Raw genomic sequence first — 26,405 nt, forward strand, 5'->3', positions numbered from 1 at the left:
TCACTCCCCTGCTAAAACCTTTTACCTTTATACCTGCCAATTTATCCAGCTTAGTTTCTCACACTCCAACCACAGTGGCTTTATTTTATTTCATTCCTCAGAATGAACGTGTTCATTAAGTGCTAACATTTAACAATAGCATTTACTATGTGGCCATCACTGGTCAAAGCTGTTTACATACATTAACTGATTTAATTTGCACAGTAACTCTGGAAAGGAAATGCCTCTGTTATCCCCATTTAAAAAAAATGTTTTTATTGATTTGAGAGAGAGAGAAAGGGTGAGGAAAAGAGAGAGAGAAACATCCACGGCTGTCTCCTGCAGGCCTCCTCACTGGGGATCAAGCCTACAACTCTGGCACGTGCCCTGATCAGGAATCGAACCAGCAACCTCTTGGTGAGGGTGTGTGGGACAACGCTCAACCAACTGAGCCACACCTGCCAGGGCTATCCCCATTTTAAAATCAGGAAAACATGGAAGCTCAGAGAAATTAACTGAATAACTTGCCCCAGGTTACACAGCTAATGAATGGTGGATCAAATCCAGGCAGTTTATCTCCAAAATTTATGTTCTTAATCGCTGTGCACCACTACCTCTCCTTACCTCAGAACCCAGAATCTTTACACATGCTTTTCGCTGTAGTGCTGCTGCCACCCCCTGTTCCCCACATCTTCATTTAATTAACTGCTAGTTGCCCTTCAGTAGTCAAACATCATTTATCCAAGGAACCCTTAGGTGTAGGATAGGTTCTCTCTACCCACACATTGACAGACTACTTTTTAAATGCCTTCATAGGACTCTGTACTTTTTTAAAAAGTTAATCAGTTAAGTATTATGTATATGATCATTGATTGCCTTGTTTCCTTACTAGGTTGTAAGCTTCATGTGGACAAAAACTCTATCCGTTTTGCTTATGACTATTTCCCTATACCTAAACTAATGGTTTACATGCAGGGGGTACCCAGTAACTATTTGTTAAGTGAATATAGTAAGACCTGAAATAAGGTAGTGGCTACTTGGAAAGGAACAAATTTAAAGAAATTTGGGATATAAAATTGTAAGTATTTATAGATCAGTTAGATGTGGGAGGAATGAAAGATGACTCCAAGATTTGAGTAGTGATAGCTTTAGTCTAGTTTGGGAAGAAGAGAAGAAGCCAGTTTTGTGCAATAGAGAAGATAAGTTCACTTTTGGGCTTAAGTGTCTTTGAGACATGCATTTGGAGATGTTTGGTAATCATAACAAAACAAAATAAAGAAGAAAAAAATACATGCTCTGGCTGAAGCTTCTAAGTGTTTAGAATGTCAGCCTTCGATTCCGGGTCAAGGGCATGTACCTGGGTTTTGGGTTTGCTCCCTGCTGCCAGTCGGGTGCGTGTGTGGTAGGCAACCAGTCGATGTGTCTCTCTCACATTGATCTTTCTCTCTTTCTCTCCCTCTCCCTTCCTCCCTCCCTCCCTTCCACTCTCTGAAAAGCAATGGAAAAAATACCTTCGTGTGAGGATTAACAAAAAAAAAAGGGAGAGAGATGCCTGGTAATCAGTTGGAAATATGAGTCTCCTGCTCAAGAGTTGAAAGCTGATAATAAAGGTTTGGGACTTAAAAAAATACTTATGGGGTGCCTACCATATGCCAGCTAACATAGGTACTGGAGATAGAATAATGAACAAAGTAGACAAAATTCTTCCTGTTGGGGAGCTTATGTTTTGCTGGGAAAGGCACAATAAAGTAAAATGTATATTGTCAAATAGTGGTAAAGTTTGTAGTGAAAAATAGGAAAGAAGGATAGGAAGTACAGTGGGAAGAAGGGTATTGTAATTTGTAATAGGGTGACTAGGGAAGGCCTCATTGAGAATATGATGTTTAAGCAGAGACTTGAAGGAGTGAGCCTTGTGCATAGTGTAAGAGGACCTTATAGGTTATTGATAGGATCTGGCTTGTACTCTTAGAGATAAGAAACCAATAGATTTTTAAAGAGAGGAATGACATGTTCTGACTTAAATTTTCAAAAAATCACTGACTACCTTGTTAAGAATAAACTATAATAAGATGCAGGGACTGTAGAGTTTTTACAATAATCTGTATTTAAAAAGACCAGAAGGGATTAGATCCTAGATATATTTTGAAGGTATAGCTGACAGGATTTGCCAGTGATTTGATTCTGGGAAATGAGAAAACCTTTGCTACAAGTGGGATGAGAAGGCCAAAGAAGGAATCTTAGTGAATATTGGTATTTACAGGTTAAGTGGAAGAAGGAGGCTGATGAGGAGAGGTAAGAGGAAAATGGAGAGTGATAGAGCATGTACATGAGAGCAATGTCAGCATCTTGGTAGTTAAGATTGGGTTTAAATCAGAGAGACCTGAGCTCCACTATTTTCTAGCTATATGATTTTTAAGCAAATTATTAAATCTCTTTAAGCCTCATTTTCTTTATAAAGTGGGATCATAATACCAACTACTTATGTTGTAAGGATTAAATGAGGAAATAATATTCAAAGTTTAGCCCTTAGCCCAGTGATGGCGAACCTTTTGAGCTCGGCGTGTCAGCATTTTGAAAAACCCTAACTTAACTCTGGTGCCATGTCATATAGAAATTTTTTGATATTTGCAACCATAGTGAAACAAAGACTTATATTTTTGATATTTATCTTATATATTTAAATGCCGTTTAACAAAGAAGAATCAACCAAAAAAATGAGTTCGCATGTCACCTCTGACACGCGTGTCATAGGTTCGCCATCACTGCCTTAGTCTGTCATTTTTAGTACTTAAAAATAAATATGAGTTCCTGTTGTATGAAATGTTATAAGTGATATGAAATGTCTCTGCCCTCAAAGAGTTTACAAACCATATCAAGAGATAACAGATGAAAAAGATTTGAATCAAGATTAGTAAACAGAAGAAATCACAGGCCAATAAATGATTAATGTTAAATGTATTATGTGAGCTATTGATTGGTCTTTTCTCTGGAGGTTGATAGAATGGAAAATGCCTTATTGATACTGAAAAATATATAAATTAATGTTTGAATAGGTCATTTATGTACAAGTTCACAATTCTAAAGGTACAAAAAGGTATATGGTAAAGTGTTTCCTTCCTACACTTGTCCTCAACAAGCTTCTTCTCAGTATTTATTTGTTTCTTGTCCAGGCATCTTGTGTATATACATCACATGGAATGGGGTGTGTGTGTATGTGCATTATTTTTTTACACTAACATTAAAGTTAGTATCCTGTATAAAGTGTTCTATAACTTGGTTTTTATTTTTTATTTTATTTTATTTATTTATTTATTTTAGTGTGCAGGATGTTTTTTGTTTTGTTTTTTTTGCAAAGCCCATTATTTTTTTATTTTTTTATTTTTTTTATTGTTTTATTGCTTAAAGTATTACAAAGAGTATTACATATGTCTCCTTTTTCCCCCGCCCTTGACAATCCCCTGGCCACCCCTACCCCCCAGTGTATTATGTCCATTGGTTATGCTTATATGCATGCATACAAGTCCTTCGGTTGATCTCTTACCCCCTCCCCTCCTGCCCCCCTATAACTTGGTTTTTAAAAGTAGTCTTATTGAGATACAATTCACATACCACACAGTTCATTCAATATGCTTTGCTTTTTAAAATGTTTTAAAGTCAATTGCATATAAAAATGGGTAAGATATGATATTATGAGTTATGTCCTAGTGTATGAGCAGAACCCACCATGTAATAACTAAAATAATACAATATGTAAAAACTAGAGGCCCGGTGCACAAAAATTTGTGCATTCAGGGGGGTCCCTCAGCCTGTAAAATAATACAATATGTAAAAACTAGAGGCCCGGTGCACAAAAATTTGTGCATTCAGGGGGGTCCCTCAGCCTGGCAGGTGCCCTCTCGCAGTCTGGGATCCCTCGGGGGATGTCCACTTGCCAGCGGGGAGCAGGCCTAAGCTGCAGTCGGACATCCTTAGCACTGCTGAGGGGGCGGGAGAGACTCCCGCCACCACCGCTGTGCTGGCAGCCATCAGCCTGGCTTTTGTGGCTGAGCAGAGCTTCCTCTGTGGGAGCGCACTGACCACCAGGGGCAGCTCCTGCATTGAGAGTCTGCCCCCTGGTGGTCAGTGTGTGTCATAGTGACCAGTCATTCCCAGTCGTTCTGCTGTTAGGGTCAATTTGCATATTACCCTTTTATTATATAGGATGATATGTAATATTTTATTTGACCAAAGAGGGGACATGGAGGTGCTGAGAAGATTGCTGCATGAGCCAGAGACCTTGGGGTTAGGAACTGGGAGCCATTTTGGGGTGAGGGTAGGGGGCTGAGATTTAGTGATCAAGGCAATAGTAAGATCAATGGTCAGCAGATACTATCCATGTAAACAACCGTTTGTACCAATCTGTCAGCTCCAAGTCTAAATCAGCATCTTAAGCAAAAACCATCTCTAACTGTACATTTCCCTCTCATCTGGAAGTTTTTATAAACTTTTGCCTAGGCACAATTTTGGGAAGGAAGGAAAAGGGGGAAACAACTCTACTAGAAAGTTGAACTTTGAATTGCCTGAATATTTACCAAAAATATTTACCAAAATCAGGGAGAAAAAAGGAATTGAGGCCTCTGAGGAAGACTGTATTGCTTTGTAGACAACCAGCCAACACTGTCTAAACACACACAAATATATTTAAAATGTTGTGATCTCTCAGTGTTGGAGTTACATAAGACTTAGTTTCCTCTATACTTTTCAGAATTTTCAGACTATTCTGTTGTGATTATATATATGTATATATATATAAATGAAAGCCTAAGCAACCGAATGACCGAAGGCCTGGTCACTATGCCGGGCCCTGACCACCGGGGGACAGATGCTCAACACAGGAGCTGCCCCTAGTGGTCAGTGCACTCCCACAGCCAACCTCCCGTGGCCTCTCTCCCCGGCTAGCTGGCTCCCCTACCAGCCAACCTCCTGCAGCTCCTCCCCACCCCACCCCTGCCAGCCAGCCAACCTCCTGCAGCCCCTCTCCCCACCCCTTCATCCCCCCTCCCCCGCCAGCCAACCTCCCGCAGCTCCTTCCCCCTGCCTGCCGGCTCCCCAGTAGGCCTTGATCACTGGCCAGGCTGAGGGACCCCACCTATGCGTGAATTCGTGCACTGGGTCTCTAGTATTTATATAACAAAACAAAAAACTTTAAAAAGTGTAACCAAAATTAAAAAGACTTGTTCTTCAGGGAGCTGAAAGGAAATCAAAGTGCCAAGGTGGGAAAGATCAAGATTCTTACTTAAAAGAAAAAGAAAAAAGAAAAAAAAAAGATTCTTACTTAAGAAATGGACCTTAGAGATCACTTAGAGTTTAGATTCTAGTTTAATACTATTTAAGTATGGTCCACAGGCCAGTGCTTGTGCATGAAATGTTTGTTACTGGTTAGTGATAAATAAAATTGAGTAATCTTTTAGAAATTTTTATAGCAATTTGACATCACTGCTACTACATTGAAGCATACGATTATTTTTCTAGTAATTGGTTTTTATTGTCTTTTACAAAACTATCAGTCCATGACCTGGTTGGGATATTATAAAAATTTGTTAGACCTATCAATCTACCTATTTAAAAATATCTTTGAAATTCAGAAATCTGAGAAACAATGATTCAGTCTAACTTTGTCTAAACCTACACCTAGTGTCTAACATTATAAAGTGCTTACTAGGTGCCAAGCACTATTCCAAATGCTTTACAAATACGTACTGGTTTAATCTTTTTTTTTTTAAATATATTTTATTGATTTTTTACAGAGAGGAAGGGGGAGTGATAGAGAGTTAGAAACATCGATGAGAGAGAAACATCGATCAGCTGCCTCCTGCACACCCCCCACTGGGAATGTGCCCACAACATGGTACATGCCCTTGACCGGAATCGAACCTGGGACCCTTCAGTCCGCAGGCCGACGCTCTATCCACTGAGCCAAACCAGTCAGGGCATGGTTTAATCTTCATAACTTTTTGGTATAGGTACTGTTGCATTTTCCTCATTTCATGAGAAACTGAGGCACAGAGAGGTTAAGTTATGCACTGAAATTTACACAGCTGTTAGTGGTAAAGTTAGAGTTTGAATCCATATAGTCTGGCTTCAGAGGCCATTAAGACTATGCAGCCATTACACACTTTTAATGGGTGATTACCTAACGTTTCTCAATAGAGAGTGCTGTTGACTTGTTGAGTAGGACAGTTCTCCACACACAGGGTGGGGCAAAAGTAGGTTTACAGTTCGTATGGAAAATAATACATTGCCTGGCCAGCGTGGCTCAGTGATTGAGCATCCAACCTATGAACCAGGAGGTCATGGTTCGATTCCCGGTCAGGGCACATGCCTGGGTTGCTGACTCGATCCCCAGTGTGGGGTGTGCAGGGGGTAGCCAATGAATGATTCTCTGTCATCATTGATGTTTCTATCACTCTCTCCCTCTCCCTCTCTGAAATCAATAAACATTTTTTTAAAAAGAAAATAATACATTAATAAATAATAATACAAGAATCTGGACAATGTGAATGAAATAGGCAAATTCCTAGAAAAATAACAGTCTCCCAAAACTGAATCAGGAAGAATCAAAAACCCTGAATAGGCCAATAACAACTGATGAAATAGAGCAGTAATCAAAAAACTCCCACTAAACAAAAGCCCAGGTCCAGATGGCTTCACAGGGGAGTTTTTCTAAACATTCAAAGAAGAACTAACACTTATACTCCTCAAACTATTTGAGAAAATCCAAGAGGAGTGAACACTTCCAAACTCTTTTTATAAGGCCAGCATTATCCTAATTTCCAAACCAGATAAAGACACTACAAAGAAAGAGAATTACAGGCTAATATCCCTGATGAACATAGATGCTAAAATCTTCAACAGAATATTAGCAAATTGCATCCAGCAATATATTAAAAAGATCATACACCATGACCAAGTGGGATTTATTCCAGGGATGCAAGGCTGGTACAATATTCACAAATCAATAAACGTGATACATCACATAAACAAATTGAAAGACAAAAATCACATGATATTATCAATAGATGCAGAGAAAGCATTCGGCAAAATCCAACATATATATACTAGAGGCCCGTTGCACGAAGAGATTCATGCAATAGGCCTTCCCTTCCCCTGGCTGCCGACACTGGTTTTTCTCCGGCACCCGGGACCCAGGCCTTCGCTCTGGCCGGAGCCTTCAGTCTTTGCTCCGCTGCTTTGTGCCTACGTATGCAAATTAACCGCCATCTTTGTTGGGTTAATTTGCATACTGCTGATTGGCTGGTGAGCGTAGTGGAGGGATGGTCGATTTACATGTTTGTCTATTACTAGGTAAGATGGCTAATATGCAAAGTATCCCTTCAGGAGTTCAACTGGGAAACCGGGAGTTTGATCACTCGCTATGATGTGTGTTGACCACCAGGGGGGTGGCGTGGAACAAAGGAAGGTCCCGGCTGGCAGCTGGCAGCTGGGGAAAGAAGGCCCCAGTCAGCAGCCAGAAGGCCAGCGATCAGGTCTAGGGACCCTAACCATGCACGAATTTTGTGCACCGGGCCTCTAGTGTATGATAAAAACTCTCAGCAATATTGGAATAGAGGGAGCATATCTCAACATGATAAAGGCCATATATGACAAACCTACAGCCAACATCATACTCAATGGGCAAAAACTAAAACCATTTTCCCTAAGAACAAGACAGGAACAAGACAGGATGCCCACTTTCACCATTCCTGTTCAACATAGTACTGCAAGTGCTAGCCATAGTGATCAGAGAAGAAGAAGAAATAAAAGGCATCCAAATTGGGAAAGAAGTAAAACTGTCATTATTTGCAGGTGACATGATATTGTACATAGAAAACCCCAAAGACTCTATCAAAAAACTACTAGACTTAATAAATGAATTCAGCAATGTAGCAGGATACAAAATTAACACCCAAAAATCGATGGCTTTTTTTTATACACCAATAATGAACTCAAAGAAAGAAACTAAAAAAAAAAAAATCAATCCTATTTACCATTGCACCAAAAAAATTAAGATACCTAGGAATAAACTAAGGAGGTAAAAGACTTATACTCAGAAACTGCAGGACGTTGAAAAAGATAGAGGAAGACATAAACAAATGGAATAATATACCATGTTCATAGATTGGTAGAATCAGCATCATTAAAATGTCCATACTACCCAAAGCAATCTATAGATTCAATGCAATCCCCATTAACATACCAATTTTTCACAGACCTAGAACAAACTCTCCAAAAATTCATCTGGAATTAACCCTTTGCACTCCGCTGTCCCCTCTCAGAGGACATCGGAATTCTAGCATATCACTCGGATGTCCCCTCTCAGAGGACATTGCAGTTTATTAGTGATTACGGGGAATTGAGTTATTTCAACGCAACTTTTTGAGACATGCATGTTTCCCTGAAGTTTTATCTTGAAATGGCACAAGAAATTAAATCAAAATATCGTAAAATTACTAAGATATATACAAGAAATGTCAGCGGGTTTTGTGTCGGATTAAACAATAAACTACATATTCCCGATGTGGGACAAAGAAAACGGGACTGCATTGTGTGTTCTTACAGGAAAACACCTGGTGGCAGGCGTCAAACCACTTATTACTGTCAAACATGCACTAATCAGCCTGCAATGCATATTGGGGAGTGTTACAAAACTTATCATACTGTACAAAATTATAAACAATAAAATATTGTTTTTTTTTTGCAAATATACATTCCTCGATGTCACCCAATTCATATAAGTCCAATATCATTATAATACGTTACTTGGTTCCAAAATTATACTAAATAATACGAGGGTCTGTAAATGCACGTTTCCGCCGCAAAGTAGCGTCGAGTAGCTGGTAGCCAATGTCCAGAATGGTTCGGAGTGCAAAGGGTTTAAAAAAGACCCCTAATAGCTGCAGCAATCCTGAGAAAGAATAACAAAGTTGGAGGGATCACAATACCAGATATCAAGCTATATTACAAAGCCACTGTTCTCATAACTGCCTGGTACTGGCACAAGAACAGACATATAGACCAATGGAACAGAACAGAGAAACCAGAAATCCCAAGCCATGCTCAATATTTGACAAAGGAGACAAGAGCATACAATGGATTCAAGGCAGTCTCTTTAATAAATGGTGTTGGGAAAATTGGACAGATGCATGCAAAAAAAAGAAACTAGATCACCAACTTACACCATACACAAAAATAAACTCAAAATGGATAAAGGACTTAAAGGTAAGACAGGAAACCATAAAAATCTTAGAAGAATTCATAGGCAGCAAAATATCAGACATATGTTGAAGAAATACCTTCACCCGTACGGTTCCTAGGGCAATGGAAACTAAAGAGAAAATAAACAAATAGAACTACATCAAAATAAAAAGCTTCTGCACAGCAAAAGAAACCATCAACAAAACAAGAAAGCCCACTGCATGGAAGAACATATTTGCCAATGATATCACCGATAAGGGTTTAATCTCCAGCATTTACAGGGAACTCATACAACTTAACAAAAGGAAGATAATCTAATCAAAAAATGGGCAACAGACCTAAATAGACACTTTTCGAAAGAGGACATACAGAAGGCCGAGAGACATATGAAAACATGCTCAAAGTCAGGGAGATTCAAATAAAAATGACAATGTGGTACCATCTCACACCTGTCAGAATGGCTATCATCAACAAATAACAAGTGCTGGCAAGGATGCGGAGAAAAAGGAACCCTTCTGCACTGCTGGTGGGAATGCAGACTGGTGCAACCACTGTGGAAAACAGTATGGAGTTTCCTTAAAAATGGAACTCATCTGGTTTTTGAACAATTTAAGTTTTTTAGTTTTTTTGTTTGTTTTTGTGTTCGTTTTTTGGGATTTGATATTCTTTTTATTCTATTTGACATTTTTGTCTTTCGGAGTATTCAGATCATTTACACTTTATGTAATTATATAGTTGAATTCAAATCTTTTTTTATTGCTTAAAGTATTACAAAGGGTATTACATATGTGTCCTTTTTTTCCCCCGCCCTTGACAATCCCCTGGCCTCCCCTACCCCCCAGTGTCTTATGTCCATTGGTTAAGCTTTTATGCATGCACCCAAGTCCTTCGGTTGATCTCTTACCCCCCTCCCTCCTGCCCCCCAACCCTCCCTGGCCTTCCCACTGCAGTTTGACAATCAGTTTGAGGCAGGTCTGCCTCTGTATCTATTATTGTTCATAAGTTTATAATGGTCTTTATTATCCATAAATGAGTGAGATCATGTGGTATTTTTCCTTCATTGACTGGCTTATTTCACTTAGCATAATGCTCTCCAGTTCCATCCATGCCGTTGCAAATGGTAAGAGTTCCTTCTTTTTTACAGCAGCATAGTATTCCATCATGTAGATGTACCATGGTTTTCTAATCCATTCATCTACTGATGGGCACTTAGGCTGTTTCCAGATCTTAGCTATGGTGAATTGTGCTGCTATGAACATATGGATGCACATATCCTTTCTGATTGGTGTTTCTGCTTTCTTGGGATATATTCCTAGAAGTGGGATCACAGGGTCAAATGGGAGTTCCATTTTTAGTTTTTTGAGGAAACTCCATACTGTCTTCCATAGTGGCTGCACCAGTCTGCATTCCCACCAGCAGTGCACGAGTGTTCCTTTTTCTCCACATCCTCTCCAGCACTTGTTGTTTGTTGATTTGTTGATGATAGCCTTTCTGACAGGTGTGAGATGGTACCTCATTGTTGTTTGGATTTGCATCTCTCGGATGATTAGTGACTTTGAGCATGTTTTCATATGTCTCTTGGCTTTCTGAATGTCCTCTTTTGAAAGGTGTCTATTTAGATCCTTTGCCCATTTTTTGATTGGATTGTTTATCTTCTTTTTGTTAAGTTGTATGAGTTCCCTATAAATGTTGGAGATTAAACCCTTAAAAATGGAACTCATCTGGTTTTTGAACAATTTAAGTTTTTTATTTTTTTTTGTTTTTTAAAAAAATATATTTTATTGACTTTTTTACAGAGAGGAAGGGAGAGGGATAGAGAGTTAGAAACATCGATGAGAGAGAAACATCGATCAGCTGCGTCCTGCACACCTCCTACTGGGGATGTGCCCGCAACCAAGGTACATACCCTTGACCGGAATCGAACCTGGGACCTTTCAGTCCGCAGGCCGACGCTCTATCCACTGAGCCAAACCAGTTGGGGCAACAGTTTAAGTTTTGAATAATTGTAGTACTTTATAGGTGTATCTTATTTCTTCTAAGTTGAATATTTTTGGCTTATTGTTCTCCCTGAAGAGCTCCCCTTTCCCTCATTTTAGTTCTATCAGTAATCCATAAATTCTTCTACTTTGTGTTGCCTGCAAAGTTGATAAGCCTACCTGTTATATCTCTAGTCAAGTTACTGATTTTAAAAATCTGCAACAGAAATCTGTGGAATACAATTAGATATTTTTTCCATTTTAATATAGATCTTTTTTTGTTGTTAATTCATTTAGAAAGAGTGGAAGGGAGAAGGAAAGACAGAAACATCAATGTAAGAGAGACAGATGGATTGGTTGCCTCCCCTAGGTGCCCCGATCGAGCCTGCAGCCAAGGTACATGCCCTTTGTGGGAATTGAACCCATGACTTTGGTCCATAGGCCGATGCTGTGGCCACTGAACCAAACAAGCCAGGGCTTGATACAGATCTTTTAATTGACTCATTGTTGATAATAAGCTGTCTAACACATTTACCTAATTCTACGGTGGTCAGATTTGAACACCTATTTATGGTAGATTTCAGTAAAGGATCTGGGATAACAGAAGAATCTCCTTTTTTAGATAACTAGATTTTATACTTAAAGATTAATTATCTTCATTAACTATCTGGTACAGTAATTTTGGGGGGGGAACTATACCTTTTTCTCTTCTCAGAAATGCTAAAGATTTGTAATAATAGTTGCATGAATATATAATTTATTAAAGTAGGATATTTATATTTACCATATGTTAGAAAAGTCTTCTTGTGGATCTAGAGCAGTGGTTCTCAACCTTCCTAATGCCACGACCCTTTAATATAGTTCCTCACGTTGTGGTGACCCCCAATTTCATTGTTACAAATTGAACATAATTAAAGCATAGTGATTAATCACAAAAACAATATGTAATTATATATGTGTTTTCCGATGGTCTTAGGCGACCCCTGTGAAAGGGTCGTTCGACCCCCAAAGGGGTTGCGACCCACAGGTTGAGAACCGCTGATCTAGAGGCTTGGTGGGATTAAGAGCAATTGTTTGGGATTGAACTTTCTTTTCTTTTTCTTTTTTGTGAGAACTACAGTTGACCCTTAACAATATGGGTTTGAACTGTTCAGGTCCACTTATACTCAAGTTTTTTGTTTTGTTTCGATAAATACAGTATGGTAAATGTAATTCCTTTTATGATTTCTTAACATTTTTTTTCTCTAGCTTACTGTATTGTAAGATTATAGTATATAATAATATACCAAAAATTTGTTAATTCACTGTTGATGTTATTGGTTAGGCTTCCAATCAACAGTAGGCTATTAGTAGTTATGCTTTTGAGGAATTCAAGTTATACGCAGATACTTGATTGCATGGGTGTCAGGACCTCTAATTCCCTGTTGTTCAAGGATCAACTGTAACTCTTTTTTTTGGTCAGGTACATTCTGTAAATTAAGGAAAAGCTTTATTTTTTTTCAGCTTGCTGAATTAAAGCAGGAATGTCTTGCTCGTGGTTTGGAGACCAAGGGAATAAAACAAGATCTCATCAACAGGCTCCAGGCCTATCTTGAAGAGCATGGTGAGTACTTTGTGGAGGCAAAGAGTGGTTTGATTAAGGGTATTAATTTTTAGGCCCTGCCATATGGAAGATACCATTAACCTGAGAATTAGAATATTTAAATTCTAATTCCTTTTGTGCCAGAAATTTACTAGGTAACTTTGGATAGTCACTGTTTATTTCAGAGAGGAAAGGAGAGGGAGAGAGAGATGGAAACATCAATGATCAGAGAGAATCATTGATTTGCTGCTTCCTGCACGCCACACACGGGATCGAACAGTGACCTCCTGGTCGACACTCAACCACTGAGCCATGCTGGCCAGGCAGTACTGTGTTGTTTTAAAGATGTATTTGTTTGGCTTATAGCTGTGTTGTCATCTAGTCTATTAATTCTAATTTCTATATAGAATCTACCACATTTTAATTCACCCAGTGATAGACACCTCTGTTGCCCCCAGAACTACTACTTTCATGTTCCTTCATATTCCTTTGTAAGAGTCTTTCTGGGTTATATACCCAGGAATGGGTTGCTAATTAATATATATTTATGATGTATAGTTAATATGACTAAGCACTGCCAAATTACTTTCCAGAATTGCTCTATAAATCTATAGAGTGCATGATGGTTCTTGTATCGCTTTCACAGACCTAAACTTGGTACTATCTTATCAAGTATCCTAATTTTTGCTAATCTCTTGGTTGTTTCAGTTTACATTTCTCTAATTATTAAAGAGTTTAAACATTTCTGTGTTCATGGTTCTTTGTGTTTCTCCTTTGTTTGTTATTCTTTTAGGGTTTATACCATTCACTAGTTAGTTTGCAAGCCATTTCTTTTATATTCTACTCCCTCTGTCCCATAATAATAGTAGCAGTTGATTAATGTAATTTGTCCCATAATAATAGTAGCAAAAGAAAATAAATATAGAACGCAACATTTATTATCAAAAAACTAGATTAAAATAAACAATAAATTAAAAATAGTACTCCTAATTTTTATTTTGAGTGTTCAGATAGTTTCTGGATTTTTCAGTAATTTCGTTACTGCATTTTAAACTTGTAGGTAGGATCTGTTGGCTGCGAAGCTTTGCTTTCCCTATATGCGTGAGCTTAAAATTATTGGAGCCATCATTCTTCATTGCTTCCAGCATAACTTGTTGAAGTGACAGAAACTTATTATCCAGTATTTCGGGAGAAATATTATCAAAGGCTAATATGGTGCCTCTTCTGCTAAGAGGAATATATCTAAGTTTTTCAAGTTTTTCTCCATAATCTTTGCATTTACGTCCACAGTTTTGTTTTTTCAAAGAATCAACATTAGCACAAGATTCTCCTTGACAATTATTTTCGGAAGCACGTTTCCAAATTCTTGATATGGTCATTCTGTTGCACTTAAATTGTTTTGCAGCTAACGTAATTGCACCTTTCTGCAACTTTTCCTTTTTCTTTTGATGCATCAAGAACTGGACAATCGCAACTCGATCTTTGCTTGAAAACTCTCTTTTTTTCATCTTACTTTTACAACGGCTTGATATTCAACTGAAATAAAACAATTGATTTCGATCAGCGGATGAAATTAGAAAAATAGTTATGACTCGTAATAATTAGATTAACCTAAAAATTGAAAGATGTGTCAAAACAAATGACAGATGTCATGAAACATTGATTTTGATTGAAGGCTTCACAATTTTGCGCTACAACATAACTTACAGCTACATTCGCCAATAATTCCCGTTTAAATATTCACTTGCTACTATTATTATGGGACAGAGGGAGTACTAACTATCCCCTTGTTGGTTTTAGACTAATATCTTCTGTGTCATTTGTTTCCTTTTCCATGGTGTTTTTCCTTAGTTTTAAAAAAAATCTGCAATTTTTTTCATATTACATTTAAAAAAAATGATTTTAGGGAAGGAGGGAAAGGGGGCGGGGAGAGACATCGATGTGAGAGAGATACATTGATTGGTCGCTTCCCATGTTCCCTGACAGGGAATCGAACCCGTGACTTTCCCGTACACAGGGCGACGATGCTCCAACCAACTGAGCCACACCAGCCAGGGCTTTTTCATACTATTTTTGCTTTTGATGTGTGTGTGTGTGTGTGTGTGTGTGTGTGTGTTTAATATATATATATATATTTGTGTTGACTTCAGAGAGGAAGGGAGAGGAAGAGAGAGATAGAAACATCAATGACAAGAAAGAATCATCCATTGGTTGCCTTCTACATGCCCCCACTGGGGACCGAACCTGTCACCCGGCATGTGCCCTGACCAGGAATCAAAGCGAGACCTCCTGGTTCCTAGGTCGATGCTCAACCACTGAGCATCGACCTAGGGCTTGCGTCTATCAGGGCATCGACTATCAGGGCTTGCGTCTTCTTCTTTTTTTTTAATTTTAGAAATCTTTCCCTACCACTAAATCTTAAAGGTATTCTCCCATATTACTTAATATTAATATTTAAATTTGACCTCATTACATTTAGTTCTTCAGTTCAGCTGAACTTCAACTTTGTACTAATGTTAGATGGAGAAAACAGTTTTATCTTCTCTGTGGAGCATTTTTACCAGCATTAGTTCTGCCTTCATTATTGAATTGTATTTTGGGAAAGCAAAATGATTATAATTTTAGCCTGAGTGAAGTGATCAATATGGTTTTGTAGCAGGGCTTGACCTGAATATTTTAATATTCTTTAGCTGAAGAGGAGGCAAATGAAGAAGACGTACTAGGAGATGAAACAGAGGTGAGTTGGAGAGCATAAGGTTGATCACTGACATGACAGTGTGTTGCTACCTTGGCAACATTGCTTAACATCAGTCATTAGAGGGCTTAAATACTAACTTGTTAAGGGAGTGTAGTGGGGGAATGAAGATTCTGAAAGACTGGTTCATTTTAGAGTTTTCATATTCTTCTACTGATAGGTTTTTACTCTTGATTTATATTAAATATCCTGTTTCATTTGATTTTAGGAAGAAGAACCAAAGCCCATAGAACTGCCTGTTAAAGAGGAAGAACCCCCTGAAAAAACTGTTGATGTGTAACTATCTCTTTTTATAATTTGAGTACAGAGCAGACAATTCTGGATTTGAGGGTGGGATATTAGTGTTTCATTTTGTTTAACTTTTATGTGTTCTTGTTGGCTTTTTCATTTCTCAGTAGATCATACATTTTCAGAAGAGTCTATTTCATTTCAAGTATATGGTCTCAGTGAAGCAAAGTAGTTTGTCTCTGGTTTATGTAATAGGTAATTAGGACCAGGAAGTTTTAAGCTCAAAGTTTAGGTCTTCTAGCCTTTGTTGTATCACCATAATAGATAATTCTCTTTCTGTATAGCGAATTATACAAATTCTCTGCATATAAGGAATTTTGTAAGGAAGGAGAGTGCTGAGCAGAGACTTTGCCTCTCCAGTACACTATTCTCTCTACCGTTTTGAATTACAGTAGAGGAGGGGAGGACAAAATACTAGAGTGGAAAGTAGATCTTGATTTATTTAAACTATCCCACTATGTTATCATAAACATTTTTTATTTGGGGCTCTTTCTACAAATGTCTGGCCATCTTATTCTCTAGCACCGTGGTCGGCAAACTGCGGCTCACGAGCCACATGCGGCTCTTTGGCCCCTTGAGTGTGGCTCTTCCTAAGCCTTAGGAGTACCCTAATTAAGTTAATAACAATGTACCTACCTATATAGTTTAAGTTGAAAAAATTTGGCTCTCAAAAGAAATTTCAACTGTTGTACTGTTGATATTTGGCTCTTGACTAATGAGTTTGCCGACCACTGCTCTAGCACATTAAGAACAGTTGAGTCCCTTTTAACATTTTTGTTCCTCATAGATGTGTTAATGCATTTAACTATAAAATGCAATATATAGACTAATAAAAAGTCAAACAGGACATACACTCAAGTAGCCCTTGTTTTCACCTCCATCTGATTTCCTAGAGGTTTTCAATATATTCTTTTGTAATATATTACATGGTATGTGTATATACGGATACATATGGTTACACACTGTGCATATTGTTGGTTTCTTGATTTTTTTTTTCCACATCTGGAGATCTTTTTTTTGGAACAGTTATCTCAGGTAATGCTTCCTTTTTTTTTTTAATCTTTACTGTTGAAAGTATTACATATGTCCTCTTTTTTCCCCCCATCGACCCCTTACAGCTCACCCCACCCGTGGGTTATGCATGTATGCATACAAGGTCTTTGGTTGATTACCTCCCACCCACCCACCCTCCTGCGCCTTCACTCTGAGATTCCGCACTCTGTTCCATGCTTCCCTGTCTCTGGGTCCACTGTGTTCATCAGTTTATTTTGTTCATTAGATTCCACATATGAGTGAGATCATGTGATACTTGTCTTTCTCTGACTGACTTATTTCACTTAGCATGATACTCTCCAGGGCCCTCCAGGCTGTCTCAAAGGGTAAGAGATTCTTCTTTTTTTTTAAAATATATTTTATTGATTTTTTACAGAGAAGAAGGGAGAGGGAGAGAGAGTTAGAAACATCGGATGAGAGAGATCGACCAGCTGCCTCCTGCACGCCCCCTACTGGGGATGTGCCTGCAACCAAGGTACATGCCCTTGACCGGAATCGAACCCGGGACCCTTGAGTCCGCAGGCCGACGCTCTATCCACTGAGCCAAACCGGTTCGGCAAGAGAGTCTTCTTTTTACTGCTGAATAGTATTCCATGGTATAAATGTACCACAGCTTTTTTATCCACTCATCTACTGAAGGGCACTTGGGTGTTTCCAGATCTTAGCTATTGTAAATTGTGCTGCTATGAACATAGGAGTGCATACATTCTTTCTGATTGGTGTTTCGGGTTTCCTAGGATATATTCCTAGAAGTGGGATCACTGGATCAAATGGCAGTTCCATATTTAATTTTTTGAGGAAACTTCATTCTGTTTTCCATAATGGCTACACCAGTCTGCATTCCCACCAGCAGTGTACTAGGGTTCCCTTTTCTCCACATCCTTACCAGCACTTGTCATTTGTTGATTTGTTGATGGTAGCCATTCTGACAGGTGTGAGGTGATACCTCATTGTCATTTTAATTTGCATCTCTCTGATGATTAGTGACTGAGCATTTTTTATATGTCTCTTGGCCTTCTGTAGGTCCTCTTTTGAAAAGTGTCTATTTAGGTCCTTTGTCCATTTTTTAATGGGATTGTCTTCCTTTTGTTAAGTTGTATGAGTTCCTTATATATTTTGGATTTTAACTCTTTATCAGATGTATCATTGCCAAATATGTTCTCCCATTCAGTGGGCTCCCTTTTCATTTTGTTGATGTTTTCTTTTTCTGTGCACACATTTTTTATTTTGATGTAGTCCCATTTGTTTATTTTCTCCTTATTTCCTTTGCCCTAGAAGATGTATCCGTAAACATTGCTACAAGGGATGTCTGAGATTTTGCTGCCTATCGTTTCTTCTAGGATTTTTATGGTTTCCCAACTTAAATTTAGGTCTTTTATCCATTTTGAGTTTATTATTATATATGGTTTAAGTTGGTGGTCTAGTATCTTTTTTTTGCATGTATCTGTCCAATTTTCCCAACACCATTTATTGAAGCGACTCTCTTGACTCCACTGTATGCTCTTGCTTCCTTTGTCAAATATTAATTGAGCGTAATGGCTTGGGTCGATTTCTTGGGTCTCTGTTCTGTTCCATTGATCGATAGGCCTGTTCTTATGCCAGTTCCAGGCTGTTTTGATCATGGTGGCTTTGTAGTATAACTTGATATCTGGTATTGTGATTCCTCCAACTTTGTTCTTCTTTCTCAAGATTGCTGTAGCAATTCGGGTTCTTTTTTGGTTCCATATACATTTTTGGAGTATTTGTTCTAGATCTGTGAAATATGCTGTTGATATTTTATTTTTTTTATTTTTTTAAAATATATTTTATTGATTTTTTACAGAGAGGAAGGGAGAGAGATAGAGAGTTAGAAACATCGATGAGAGAGAAACATCGATCAGCTGCCCCCTGCACATCTCCTCCTGGGGATGTGTCCGCAACCCAGGTACATGCCCTTGACCGGAACCGAACCCGGGACCCCTCAGTCCGCAGGCCGACGCTCTATCCACTGAGCCAAACCGGTTTCAGCAGCTGTTGATATTTTAATAGGGATTGCATTGAATCTGTTGATTGCTTTGGGTAGTATGGACATTTTAATGATGTTGATTCTACCAATCCATGAACACGGAATATTCTTCCACTTGTTTATATCTTTTTCTATCTCATTTTTCAACATTCTGTAGTTTTCTGAGTACAAGTCTTTTAACTCCTTGGTTAAGTTTATTCTTAAGTATCTTAATTTTTTTTGGTGCAATGGTAAATGGGGTTGTTTTTTAATTTCTCTTTCTGAGAATTCATTATTGGTATATTAAAAAAAGCCATCCATTTTTGGGTGTTGATTTTGTTTCTGCTACATTGCCAAATTCATTTATTAAATCTAGTCATTTTTTGGTGGAGTCCTTAGGATTTTCTATGTACAATATCATGTCATCTGTGAATAATTAGAGTTTTACTTCCTCCTTTCCAATTTGGATGCCTTTGATTTCTTCTCCTTGTTTGATCGCCATGGCTAAGACTTCCAGTACTGCCCTAACCGGTTTGGCTCAATGGATAGAGCGTCGGCCTGCGGACTCAAGGGTCCCAGGTTTGATTCCGGTCAAGGGCATGTACCTTGGTTGCGGGCACATCCGCAGTCAGGAGTGTGCAGGAGGCAGCTGATCGATGTTTCTCTCTCATCGATGTTTCTAACTCTCTATCCCTCTCCCTTCCTCTCTGTAAAAAATCAAATAAACAAATATATATATATATATATATATATATATATATATATATATATATATAAAGACTTCCAGTACTATGTTGATTAAGAGTGTTAAAAGTGGACATCCGGGAAATGGTTTTAGTTTTTGCCATTGGAGTAGGATGTTCGATATAGGTTTGTTATATATGGCCTTTATCATGTTGAGATATGCTCCCTCTATTCCTACTTTGCTGAGAGATTGTATCAAAAATGGGTGTTGGTATCAAAAATGGGTGTTGGGCCCTAGCCGTTTTTGCTCAGTGGATAGAGTGTTAGCCTGCAGACTGAAGGGTCCTGGGCTCGATTCCGGTCAAGGGCACATGCCCAGGTTGTGTGCAGGAGGCAGCCAATCAATGATTCTCTCATCATTGATATTTCTGTCTCTCCCCCCCCCCCTTCCTTTCTGAAATCAATAAAAATATATTTTTTTAAAAATGGGTGTTGGATTTTGTCAAATACTTTTTCTGTGTCTCTTGTTATGATCATGTGACTTTTGTCTTCCAATTTGTTTATGTGATGTATCATGTTTATTGATTTGCGAATATTGTACCAGCCTTGCATCTTTGGAATAAATCCCACTTGGTCATGGTGTATGATCTTTTTAATATATTGCTGGATCCGATTTGCTAATATTTGAGGATTTTAGCATCTATGTTCATCAGGGATATTGGCTGTAATTCTCTTTCTTTGTAGTGTCTATCTAATTTTGGAATTAGGATAATGCTGGCTTCATAGAAAGAGCTTGGAAATATTTCTTCCTCTTGAATTTTTTTGGAATAGTCGAGGAGGGTAAGTGTTAGTTCTTTGAAAGTTTGGTAAAACTTCCCTGTGAAGCCGTCGGGACCTGGGCTTTTGTTCGCTGGGAGTTTTTTGATTACTGCTTCTATTTCATCACTTGTTATTGGCCTATTCAGGTTTTCTGATTCTTCCCGATTCAGTTTTGGGAGATTGTATTTTTCTAGGAATTTTTCTATTTCATCCACATTGTCCAGCTTGTTGGCATAAAGTTATTCATAGTATTTTCTTAAAATCCTTTGTATTTCTGTGGTGTCAGTTGGTTATTTCTCCACGTTTGTTTCTGATTTTATTTATTTGGCTTCTCTTTGTTTCTTAATGAGCCTGGCTAATGGTTCATCAATCTTGTTTATCCTTTCAAAGAACCAGTTCTTGGATCATTGATTTTTTTTTTAGTCTCTGTCATTTATTTCTGCTCTAATCTTTATTATTTCCTTCCTTCTACTTATTCTGGGCTTTTCTTATTGTTCTCTTTCTAGTTCTTTAAGTTGTAGGGTTAAATAGTTTATTATTGTTTCTCTCTCTCTCTTTTTTTTTGAGGTAGACCTGTAGTGCTATGAACTTCCCTCTCAGGACTGCTTTTGCTGTGTCCACATCTGGAAATAAATATTAGTTATATACTAAGTAAGATTCTAAGTGTTATACATATATACATTTAATCTTCACATCAGTCCTATGAAATAAGAATAATTATCCTAGTAAGTGGTAGGTCTCTTTTTTAAGTTTGTTGTTAAGGGAAATTGCAAATATATGTAAAAGTTATGAGAATAGTATAATAGACTCTCAAGAATCCATTTACTCAGATTTAGTAGTTACCAGCTTAGAGCAGTGACGGCTAACCTATGACACGCGTGTCAGAGGTGACACGCGAACTCATTTTTTTGGTTGATTTTTCTTTGTTAAATGGCATTTAAATATATAAAATAAATATCAAAAATATATGTCTTGCCAAAACCGGTTTGGCTCAGTGGATAGAGTGTCAGCCTGCGGACTGAAGGGTCCCAGGTTTGATTCCAATCAAGGGCATGTGCCTGGGTTGCGGGCACATCCCCAGTGGGAGATGTGTAGGAGGCAGCTGATTGATGTTTCTCTCTCATCGATGTTTCTAACTCTATCTCTCTCCCTTCCTCTCTGTGAAAAATCAATAAAATATATTTTTTTAAATATTAAAAAAAATATATAAGTCTTTGTTTTACTATGGTTGCAAATATCAAAAAATTTCTATATGTGACACGGCACCAGAGTTAAGTTAGCGTTTTTCAAAATGCTGACACGCTGAGCTCAAAAGATTCGCTATCACTGGCTTAGAGTCTTATTCTTTCTAGCAACTAATAGTATTCCATTCCAGGGATAAACAGTAATTTCATTGGTCTCCTGTTGATGGACATTGAGATTATTCATAATAGCAGAAAATGCAGTGCTACATGTCCTTATGCACTGTTTTTATACTTACGCAAATATGTTCATAGGATATATCCCTGGAGTTGCTGCATTACAGGGGAAGTGCATGTAATGTTTTATTAGATTTTGTCAAATATTACTGCTTTTGAAAACCTTTTTGTTATCTTCCATCATAGGGGCTTGTGTTTAGATATAATGTTTTAAGAAAATGTTTTATGGGATAGCTTTAAAATTGAGATGTTTTGGGGACTTCTGGGCAAGAAGCAATATCAGGTAAATACAGTGATAATTGGCTTGTGTGGTTTAAAAATAATGAAATTTGGACCTGGTCGATGTGGCTCAGTTAGACATCATCCCTGCACCAAAAGGTTGCCTGTTTGATTCCCTGTCAGGGCACATGCACAGGTTGTGGGCTCTGTCCCCAATAAGGGGATAGGGAACGTGCACATAGCAGCTGATCAGTGTTTCGCACTCGCTCTCCCTCCTCCTCCTCTCTCTCTCTCTCTCTCTCAAAGAAAAAAATCAATAATAAATATTTTGAAAAATGAAGTTTGAAAATTTGTAAAAGTTCATTATTCTTAGGACATGTAAAATGTGTAATTTGTTTAAAGGGTTTTAATTTTATTAATGAATTTCTAAACAGGGAAATTGAATGTGTGATTTTGCTTTTTGGAGGGAAGTAATGGTTACCAGGGGTGGGCAAACTTTTTGACTCGAGGGCCACAATGGGTTCTTAAACTGGACCAGAGGGCCGGAACAAAAGCATGGATGGAGTGTTTGTGTGAACTAATATAAATTCAGAGTAAACATCATTACATAAAAGGGTACGGTCTTTTTTTTTTTTTTTTTTTTTTTTTTTAGTTTTATTCATTTCAAACGGGCCAGATCCGGCCCACGGGCCGTAGTTTGCCCACGGCTGGTTAGACTAAACTATGTATAGTACATGCCCGGCTGGCGTGGCTCAGTGGTTGAGCGTCCACCTACGAACCAGGCAGTCACGGTTCAATTCCCGGTCAGGGCACATGCCCTGGTTTTGGGCTTGGCCCCCTACTAGGGGGTCATGCAGGAGGCAGCCAGTCAATGATTCTCTCTCATTATTGATGTTTCTATCTCTCTCTCCTTCTCCTTTTCTCCCTGAAATCAATAAAAATACATTTTTTAAAAAATATGTACAGTTCAGAGAAGGTCTGAGTCCCTAAAGTTTAGACAGTGTTTTGTATGTGACTGTGTGTCAAAAATTTTTCAGTGAAGAGACGAAATTTCCCATGAGTCCCAGAATGTGATGTGTTTTTATTGCTTGTGATTAAATGCGCCTGAGGGGGTTAGAATGGAACAGAAGGAGGGTTCCTCTTTGGGGTTCCATTTCTGCTATGAGGTGAACTGCAGTGATTGTGCTTTAAGACAGAAATGTGAAGAAAGTCATTAGCCTGGGGTTGGTGGAGAGGACTGCTTTCTTAATGGCATTGGACTTGAAGAAAAACATATAATAACTTCAGTGTCCCTTTTTGCCTGAACAAGACAGGGAAGGAAGAGTGACCAGGAGTTGGGAACAATTCAAAAATTTCTTCACAGGTCAGAATATTTAGGGCTAATTTAGCTCCCTTGAACATTCAATAGGAGGTCCCCTTACTTCATCTTTGGTTTGATGGTCTCCAAAAATATTCCTCTTTCTAGTTTGATGTTTTTTTCTTTTTTCATAGTCAAGTCAGTTCAATATTGTAGGACTTAGTTATGGTCAGCAGGGGGCACCTATTGCTTATATGTCAGTTCAGGGACCTCCAACAAAAGGATGTAGGAGAGTAAGTTCCTGTTCCAGAATTGCTTCCTCTGAAAATGCCATTAAACCATTACTACCTTTCAGGGCATCAAATGGGAAAAGTGTCTGGGATATTGGAACAAAAGCCGCCCATGTCTCTAAATGAGGGACCTTAATGAGACTGGTTATGACCCACAGTTTTATGGGAGTCGTTTGGTGGAAGGTTAATTCCCTTCCATTTATCCTGGGTACTTCCGAACTTTGTCTACCGCCCCTGTGGTCCTCCTCTTTTGTTTTCTCTTAGCCTTTTGACTAGTAACTTACCATGTTTTCCTAATTCAAACTCCCCTTAACCTTTTTTCTTCCCACTCCTTTTGGCATTTTTATTTGTCCCATTTTGACTGTTTCAGCTGAAGCTACAGTCCCCATGGGAAATATAAGGGATTTGTAAAAGAAAGAAACCAGAGCTTGTAGAGCACACATTAATTGTTTCTGTGATGAAAATTGAGAGCTGATATTTAAATGAGGGTTAGAGGACTAGTTAGAGTCCAGAAGTAAATTTAAAAGTTCCTAAAAGTAAATAAAATGGTTTCCCGTATCCTTTGAGTATTTCCCTTCAGCCCAATATATATATCCAGACTTCTTTCCTGATAACTTTCTTATACTTTAGCAAAGTAGCTTAGTCTGTTATTTGAACTCTTATCAATAGATGACAGTTCAAGGAATTGAAGTTCTAATGCGTTTTATGGTTTTTTGGGTTAAGAAGGGGTGGTAGATATGGGATAGAAGACATGATTTAGGTAAATTCTTATACAATTCTAAAGTTTTGGTTTAGAATGTCAGTTTTCTCATTTTAAAAAACTCTTTTCCTCTTTTCCCAGGGCAGCGGAAAAGAAAGTAGTAAAAATTACATCTGAAATACCACAGACTGAGGTAGGTATTCTCCCTGGGAGAAGAGCAGGCCCTCTATACATATATCTTCCTGTTTCTTACCCTTTATTCTATCTGTATTATCACTTTAAAAATTTTTCCACCAACTGCACTTGAGAAAATATTTGGGCTGGCATAGTCACCGTTGAAACCATAGTCTTTTTGTATATTACACTGTACCTGTGGTCTTAGTGGTATTTCTCTTTAGGATGTTTACAAGCTAGGATTGGAGCTTGGGAGAATTGTACCTTGGGAGAGATGAAAAGTAACAAGGGAAGATATCACCCTTAAGTTATAAGTCACTAGCTGGTGAGATTGAAATTTCTGTGGGATTCTGTCTTAAAATCTCTGAAACTAGGTTCCAGTCCAGATCTGTGTTCTTTTATATACCCTTAAAGTAAAGGTGGCATAGGATATACTGCCTCATTTCTAACTGAAAGCGTACCATCACTGTTGGAACCAAGTTGTTCCTTTGATCCCTTTTCAAAGGTCAACTAGACACAGCTTTTTTTCTTCTTGGCTTCATGCAGATTGTGGGTTTTGTTTTATTTCTTTAGTTTTTGAGGATGTGAATGTAATAATAGTCTTTTTGTGTTTGCTTTCTGGAAACGGCTATTGAGTTAAGCCCTCAGATGGATATAACCTGATATCCTCTAAGATTGTCAGTATACTCAGTTTAGATTTTAAGAAATTATTCCTCATATTCTAAAGATACACTTCTAAACAACTTTTCTCTTAAGAGAAGAAAACCAGAAATTAAATTTTTCTTTTCCCCTTCTTTTGTCCATTATCACTTAGAGAATGCAGAAGAGAGCTGAAAGATTCAATGTACCTGTGAGCTTGGAGAGTAAGAAAGCTGCCCGGGCAGCTAGGTGAGTGTCCCCAGCCTTTTGGACCTGAGATAGTGATAGTATGAAGGTGAGGGGCTATGATTTTAAATATAATTGTTGACTTTAAAGAGGATATAGGCCTTGCTGAAAAGCAACTTTTTTGGCTCTATTCAGAACTCTGTTGATTTGGATATAGTAGCTATAGATAGGTTTTATTATTGAGCAGGGTTTTTGTAATAGGTAAAAGTCAGGAACTGACTAATACTTCTGATAAGGCTTCCTTTTAGCTTATTATTTGGACTCTTGGTGAGAAAAAGAGTAAACGGAACTTCTTTCATGGGGTTGTTAGAATTAGCTAATGATTGCAAAGCTTGAGATCACAAGCAAGAAGTGCCATATGTACACTTGACACGGAGACCAGGAGTGTGAACAGCTCCCTAAAATTTAGCTTGTTTTTCTTTCTACAGATTTGGAATTTCTTCAGTTCCCTCAAAAGGTAAGCACACAGAAACTCTTCTGAGAAAGTTATCTCTATATTTTTACTTTTCTGGCACACAGATTTTATTTCTCCAAGTTAAGGTAAACTTATTAGCTTTAGAAGCCTTTAAGAAGTTGTAACATTTACCTCTTTGCTTTAGGTAAAACTATACGTAAGCCTTCCTGGGCAATTTAGAGAAGATATTGAAGAGAATAGGAAGAAGTACCAACATTTGTTTTTTCTTTTCTTGGACATTTTCAGAGAAGTTTCTAGTACCTCACTTACTTATTCTGTTGTCTCAAATCAGTATATAATTATTATGTACCTGTTCATTGTTATTCTGCCTCGTGTAGTGGTAAAGGGAAAGAGTCTTTTTTACCTCAACAATCTTACTTCTAGGAATTTACAAGGAAATAATCTTGGATATACTTAACTTAAAGATTTAGCCACAAAGTTTATTATCATGCATTATTTGTAGTGAACAGTAACTGGAAGCAGTGTGATATACAGTAGGGAATTGGTTAAATAAATTTGTACCATGGTATAGTGGAAGGCCATGCAGATGTTAAAAATTATATTGAAGAATATTTATCAGGACGATATTAAGTGAAAAAAGAAAGTTATAAAAT

General features: G+C 38.0%; 1 protein-coding gene across 2 annotated transcripts in view; it reads left to right on the forward strand.

The window, feature by feature from the left end:
• SARNP (SAP domain containing ribonucleoprotein) overlaps positions 1 to 26,405 on the forward strand; it is a 64,472-nt gene that overhangs the window by 2,824 nt on the left and 35,243 nt on the right. For both annotated transcript variants that reach the window (XM_006093678.3, XM_006093679.3), the window contains exons 2-7: positions 12,693 to 12,792; positions 15,462 to 15,508; positions 15,735 to 15,802; positions 24,420 to 24,471; positions 25,267 to 25,340; positions 25,766 to 25,794. In XM_006093678.3, coding sequence (XP_006093740.1) covers positions 12,693 to 12,792; positions 15,462 to 15,508; positions 15,735 to 15,802; positions 24,420 to 24,471; positions 25,267 to 25,340; positions 25,766 to 25,794 — 370 coding nt within the window. The remainder of the gene's footprint in view (positions 1 to 12,692; positions 12,793 to 15,461; positions 15,509 to 15,734; positions 15,803 to 24,419; positions 24,472 to 25,266; positions 25,341 to 25,765; positions 25,795 to 26,405) is intronic.

Source organism: Myotis lucifugus, unplaced genomic scaffold (assembly GCF_000147115.1).
Source record: "Myotis lucifugus unplaced genomic scaffold, Myoluc2.0 scaffold_119, whole genome shotgun sequence".
In the NCBI taxonomy this organism is placed as follows: Eukaryota; Metazoa; Chordata; class Mammalia; order Chiroptera; family Vespertilionidae; genus Myotis; species Myotis lucifugus.